Source organism: Phyllostomus hastatus, unplaced genomic scaffold (assembly GCF_019186645.2).
Source record: "Phyllostomus hastatus isolate PE091 unplaced genomic scaffold, TTU_PhHast_1.1 phas_contig_468, whole genome shotgun sequence".
NCBI lineage: Eukaryota > Metazoa > Chordata > Mammalia > Chiroptera > Phyllostomidae > Phyllostomus > Phyllostomus hastatus.
In genome coordinates this window covers 335,868-342,471 of record NW_025333884.1, presented here as the reverse complement: position 1 = coordinate 342,471, position 6,604 = coordinate 335,868, and the positions used below count along the sequence as shown (strand labels likewise).

The window sequence follows — 6,604 nt, the reverse complement described above, 5'->3', positions numbered from 1 at the left end:
ACTTATGACACATGGAAATAAACTAAAGGGGGGAATGTGGGTGGGAGAGGGTGTGCAGGGTGGAGGGGAAGGAAGGGGGGAAATGGGACAAGTGTAATAACATAATCAATAAAATAAAATAAAATAAAATAAAAAAGAAAAACTTTGAAGAGAAGCACAAAAATCAGTGTTGCTACTCACATTGTTGTCCTCTTGTCCATTCTCCTTGTCTACAACAGGTGCCCTCCACATGTGTTCTCGGAAAAGACACAGAGCTCAGATTTTCTAAGCTCTTTACCTTTTCTCATTTGTTATCACACAACTACTGCTCATCCTCTGATGGACACAGTGTCACAATGACCCCTCCACTGTGGACGTGGTACACATGAAACCAAATCATGATGGGGATTGGTCTGAAATGTGACCTTTACTCAACAACAATGACAATGTTGGCTCATTTTTTTCTAGTGCTTATTGACTCTGCAACTCTTTAAGAACTGTTTACCCTTAGAATGAGTCAAGTATAATATTGCACAAAACTACTTTATTTAGATTTTAACAGCATAGGGGGTAAAGGAGAATCACTGAAGTTTCACATCCAGCACAAAGGTTGCACATTTAGCAGAATTCAAGGGAATGAAGGCTTTACACTCATAATCACCAAAATCCTCCCTCTGGACAGGGTATATGGTGAGGTTTCTGCGGTCACGTGACAGCCACATTCTCTCCTTGAGCATCAGACTTCTGCCTTTGAAAAACCAATGGATGGCATCAGCATTTGTGTGGCAGGTCATGACCACAGCATCCTTATTCTCTGTGACTATGGTGTTGCTGGCTAGGAGGGTGGGTGCTCTCAGAAGCGCTGTGGAGAAACAGAAAAAGGGACTCATTGAGAATGGGCTTCAGACATGCAGCCACCTGGCTTCCTCAGAGATCTCAGCCACTCACAGCCCACAGTGACTTATGTAAAGGTCACCAGAGGGTGGTCCAGGCATTTGGAAGACAATTGTCTAAGTCCAGGTGAAAATATTAAGGAAAGAGCTGCAACTCCTCTCTGTCCCCATATAACCTCAGGCAAAATATATCCAGAGACACTGAAATAAATAACAAACTGACAGTAACCATAGGGGAGAGAGGAGGGGAATAACAGGGGAAAAAAGGGGGAAAGGGTCATCAAGGAACATGTATAAAGGACCCATGGAAAAAGCCAAAGGGGGGAAGGATTGTGGGTTGGAGGTGGGGGTGGGGGTGATGGGGGAAAGTGGTGGCAGGAAAATAGAGACAGAGGTACTTGAACAACAACAACAAAATAATTAATTAAATTTAAAAAGAGAAAGGGCCAGACTTCAATGGAGGAAATACAGCCTTTTCAATGAATGCTGTTGAACAGCAATATCCACATGAAAATTAATGATGTGGATCCCTGTCTGATACTACACAAAATTTAGTCAAAATTGTGTCAAAATTAATTTCAAATGAATATGTGAACTAACCACCATTAAGTCAAATTATATCAAATTCTAAAGGTTAGACCTAACACTTTAAAATGCTTATAGAAATTATCAAGAGAAGCATTCTGCCATTGAATTTGGCAATGATTTTATGAACATGACACTAAGAAGACAGGCAAAAAAATAGACAATTTGGATATTCTCAAAATGAAAAGTTCTCCTCATCAAAAAAGGCATAACATGTTGAAAGGTTACCCATGAAATGTGAGAAAATATTTTGCATATCATACAAAAAATAAAAGGTTAATATCTAGAATATACAAAAAAACATCTACTACTCAACCACCAGAAAACCATATTTCTGATTTAAAAATGGAATGAAACATTGGAATAGGTATTTCTCCAGGGAATGTATACAAATAGCATATAGTTAGAGAAAAAGATGCTCACACCACTATTATGTACAAAAATGAAAATCAAAACTCTCAAGATTGAGTTTGTTGCTTGTGATCCTGGTTGTGGTTACCTCTGCTCTGCAAAAGAAAAAAAAATGCCTTGTGTGGTACCTTTGATATCTCCAAAAGCTTCTTCAAGCACAGTTGGTACCTCTCACCTCTTAGTCAACGTGAGTCTTAGAACTAACAAGGCAGGTCAGCATATCACAAGAACATGTTTGGGAATCAGAACACTCGGAGGATGCATGTCCTCCAGCTATATGTCTGGGGGAAACTGCAGACTTTCTCAGGTGTCAGTTAAGTATCAATGTTGGTTAAAAAAAGACATAAGACAAGAATTCAGAGAGACCAATTCCCCTGGTTCTTCACTGACCACCTGCCTGCCTGCCTGACCAGAAGCCATTCCCTCTTGCTACACAGACATTTATTGCCCATCTGAAGTGTGTTTCTATGAGGCACTATTTCCCAGAATATCCTAGAGGCTGGGTGAGGTTTGAGCAGAAATAACACATAGAGAACAGAAGCAAGCCAGTGACAAGCTGACTGACTTCTCAGGCCCTGGGCTAAGTGGTAGATCAGGTCTTCTGAGGTGAATGTGACTGAAATGAGCCAGTGAGCCAATGCATGATAGAGCAGGGCCCAAGAAATGATTTAGCAAAAAGACAAAGAGACAGGCAGAAGCTGATAATGGCAGCACAATCATGTGCTCTTCCCTTTACCATGAAAGCCATTCTCTCTCCCCTGAGGGTAGCTGAGGACTTGTGAAAATGCAAAATCAGTGTCTTAGAGCAAGTGGGCAGCATGGACTTGCTGAAATTCTGGCACTTGTGGGAAATTTGTGTTAAATGGCTATGAAACAGAAATTGGAAAAAATCTTAAAATTCTTCTGTATGTGAAAATTATTATTAATACCCTAGTGCCTAAGACCAATAGCAAGTCCTATTTTATTAAAGAAAAGAAAAGGATCTGAGATGATGGTCTTAGTTCCTGGGACGAGGAAAGACTGTTCCCTATGGTGAGGATTCCAAGGAATCTGCATCCAGGTTCCAGGCTCTGAAGAGATTTTGGATTATTCATTCATTCATTCATTCATTCAGTCAGTCACCATTTATTTCTTCCTAATTCATCAAAAGGAGCTGAGTGCTTGTTAAATATTCATCCTGAGCTGGTTTCAGGGGTATAGTGGAGAATAAGAAAGAAAAGTCCTTTGCTTTACATCTGCTGGGAGAGACGGCACCAAAACAGGAAACAAATAAGTGACGTCAAGTCCAGTGCAGGGAGGCGTGGATGGACCACCTGAGGGGGATGCCTGGGTAATCTATGCAGGGACTCTGATTGTTACTGAAGACAATGTTTTTCTAGAGTAAAAATAGATTGACTCCATTTTTTTCTCCTCACAGACCAAAGTGTATTCCTGTGACTGAAGATACCTAAGAGAAAAGGATCTGAACTACTTAGTTTGTTTAGGAATCTGAAGACTCCCTCATAAGTCCCCAGAGGTAGAGAAATTAAGTCTGTGGCTACAAACAGAACTCTAGTGACCCTGATCACCTGTTCAGGGTATGTGTGACTCTCCTTTAGTGACTGTATCTCCCTGATTCTTAGTTTCTTCTCAGTGAATATTTGGCTGCCAGGGTGTCAGTGTAATGACTTAAATATTTAGAGGATCTGACCTAAATCGTGAAATAGAAGAGTTGCTCAAAAGAGGAATCCATTATTGGTCAACTACATGAGAGAACCCCTAGTTGATCCCTGATGAATGAGGAGATTTCTGGAGCATGTTTTTTTTCTCAGTTCCTTTCTGGGGATGCTGACCTTTCTCTGAACTTTCCTGAGACCCCCAAGATAGTCAGTTATATACAAGGACATTGTCTAATACTGCTCTTCACACAAAACTCAGGTGATAGACCAAACTCCATTTCTGGCTTTATGTGGGTGTTGGCCATGAGCTCTGACTGGTGACTGCCTCAGCAGCCTTGTGACTTGGGCACCCATTAAACTATTACACACTCAGTCCTTCTAAGGAGGCCAAACCCAACCTAGCACAGACTCATCAGGGTCCTTGGAGTAAAGATCCCTGATACAGGGTTCTTGGGAGGGGTTTCTGAGATGAGCTGTATAAGAATTTCAGGGGGCCTCTCAGACTGTGCTCTGACATAGTACAACAGAGTCATTTTCAAGGTCAAGTGAATAGGCAGGTGTTCAGGAAGCTGAAATTAGTCTGCTCTCCCTCTGTTGAATTACTCCCATCAAACTGATCCTTCTGTCTGCACTGACTGTCTGCAAGGCTGAAACTGGAGAAGGGAACTGAGCTCTTAGGAAGTTTGTCTGCATTCTCTGTGTATCCTGCATGAAGCACCAAAATCCACCCTGAATCCAAATGCCAAGGGGAATGGAGGTAGTACCTAGGGTATAACAGTCCTGTGTGTGAAGTTGAATTCACCCCACCTGACACTCAGAGGTCGGAGAGCAATTACTCACGGTATACAGTGAGCCTTCCACATGCAATCATTCTTTTGCAGTTTTGTAGTTGGACCAATACGGTGTAGATTCCTGAGTCTTTCGTGGTGACATTCTTTAACAGCAAGGACCCATCATCCTCTACTCTGGCTGGTCCACCTGGAGGACCTCTTATATGGATTCTTGGGTTTAGTAAAAGGTATGCAATATTATGATTGCTGTCAGAGGCATCTTCCCTGTACCACAGGAAGCCTGCTGTATTGGGAGCCTTATGGTAGATATGTAGAGTCACATCTGTCCCTTCGAGAGCATTGATCGACTCAACTGTCACTTGGGCTGTGGTGGGCTGGCTCCAGAAGTTTAAGAATGAAACTAGGAAATAAGAAAAAAATGCATGATTATTGGTATCTACAGTTTGCGATGGAAAGGTGAGGCCCTGAATCCTGAGAAGCTCACTTTATGTGTCAGCCTTGGTCTACAGGTGAGTATGTCTCTATCAGGTCAAGGTCAGAGACATCACCCCCTTTACTTCAGCACCTCTGAAACTTTCATTTTTTTGGTTTCAAAAACTCCAGCTGTTTGTCTTGCTCACCCTTTCACTGTGTTCAGATGCCACCTGGTACTCAGGGGAATTTTTGAAAGGCACCTTTGCTGACCACCTTATTTAAAGATTCTCTGCTTTCACTTTCTGACCTGCCCCTACTCTCTTTTTTCATGGCTATTATGGGTACCTGATATCACATTTAGATCCTCCCTTGTCTCTCTCTCCTCCATAGAACATGGGCTTGATGATAGCAGGGCTTGTCTGATCTTGTACCGCCAGTGACTGCAACAATGTGGAAATACATGGGGTTGAGTGAATGCATGATCGCAGTGTCCTGTACATCCTGGGATTTATTGGCCCATTTCTGAGATTGGTGATGAAGACATTGTCTAAAATTCCTTGTTATACTTTTCTGGTGCTTCCTGATAAATCAGTATATCAGCATAAAAAAATAACAGGAAACTCACAGCAGTTGAGGGTTTTCTGACTTTCACCACTTCCAGATTATGAGATTTTCCTGTAGCTGAGTCCCCTTTCTCATCCTACTCTGCTCATTTGTTCTTTAGCTTCAGGTCCAATCAGAAGCCTTCCCTGTTTTCTCAGAGTACTGGTGTCTTCAGCAGACCTCAGCCAGTCTCTGTGTCAGATCCTTAGTAAACCCCAAGGAATTGTCTCCTACTTACCCACCATCAGGAGTCCATGCCAGTGGACAAGTCCTCGATGGGTAGATACTGAAGGGGACCCCATGGTGTATGTTGTCTCTTCTATGGCTTCCTCTTTGAGAGAAGCTGAGGTTCTGTAAGGCTCACAGGCACCTCTGTCCACAATGGTGCAGTGTGCTGTGTGTCCTACCTGTGCACTGAGCTTTATTCTGGGGCATGTTTACTATTCTTGTCATGTGGGCTGGGGGCGGGGTCTGTGCACATTACCCTCCCTCTCCCAGCCCTCATTTTTGCCACCCTTGTACCTTGTAACCAGTACTGATCCCCTATACTTTTGTTCCCTGAGAACTTCTAAGGCCTCTCAATACCACACATACACAGATACCCACTCCCATGTTGCATTATGAAAAGCACAAGCCTGGGGTGTCTGGGTTTCAGGCATTTCCCACAGCTCCCTGTCAGGTTTACAGTAGCCTCCCCATCAGCCCTCTCTCTTTCACATTTGACTTTTGCCTTCAGAGGAGGAGTTCTAGAGCTAACTCTGAAAAAGTTGTCAAATGATGTCATCCCTCCTGTGCATCAGATCCCCTGTGAATCTTTTTCAACATCTCTATTTACAGGTGAAATCTTAAAAATGCAGCTTCAGCAGTTGTCCAGGTAATGTGGGGGCCCATTCAAATTGTGACCACTTAATATGAAGGTAGAACCACCTGTAGTGCTCTTCTGTGCACAGGGGAAGTCTCCAGATCCTGTTATACTACAGAACCTGGGGTGTAGTGGGTCAGAGACACTGCATCTGACAAGCTGTCGGGAGAGGTTGATCCAGCTGACCTGTAGGTTACACTTGCAATAGCAAGGCTGATGGGGGCACATGGGTCCCTGAGAGGATGACACACTAAGGCCAACATTGGCCACTGCTGAGACTTGGTCTTGGGACTGTCAGCACGACTCAGGCCACAGGTGTCCTAAAAAGCTGGATCATTTCTGTTTGTGACACAGACACTCTGTTGGGTACTGGGTCCTCTCCCTGTTCTCAATGCTCTGAGGATCTTT

At 43.2% G+C, this 6,604-nt stretch overlaps 1 protein-coding gene across 1 annotated transcript; it reads right to left on the bottom strand.

Moving 5' to 3' along the window:
- Nucleotides 1-560: 560 nt before the first annotated feature.
- LOC123822905 (carcinoembryonic antigen-related cell adhesion molecule 1-like) lies at nucleotides 561-5,636 on the bottom strand. Its single transcript, XM_045845078.1, has 3 exons — nucleotides 5,573-5,636; nucleotides 4,367-4,717; nucleotides 561-841 (listed from the first exon to the last, which is right to left on the bottom strand). Exons 1-3 carry the CDS (start codon nucleotides 5,634-5,636, stop codon nucleotides 561-563), a joined length of 696 nt encoding a protein of 231 aa, XP_045701034.1.
- Between the last annotated feature and the right edge of the window lie 968 nt (nucleotides 5,637-6,604).

Coding starts and splice junctions, on each gene's coding strand:
- LOC123822905 (XM_045845078.1), bottom strand. CDS start 5,636: ATGGGGTCCCCTTCAGTATCTACCCATCGAGGACTTGTCCACTGGCAT. Junction 4,718..5,572: donor GCATGGACTCCTGATGGTGG/GTAAGTAGGAGA, acceptor CTTATTTCCTAG/TTTCATTCTTAAACTTCTGG. Junction 842..4,366: donor TGGAAGGCTCACTGTATACC/GTGAGTAATTGC, acceptor GTTTCTCCACAG/CGCTTCTGAGAGCACCCACC.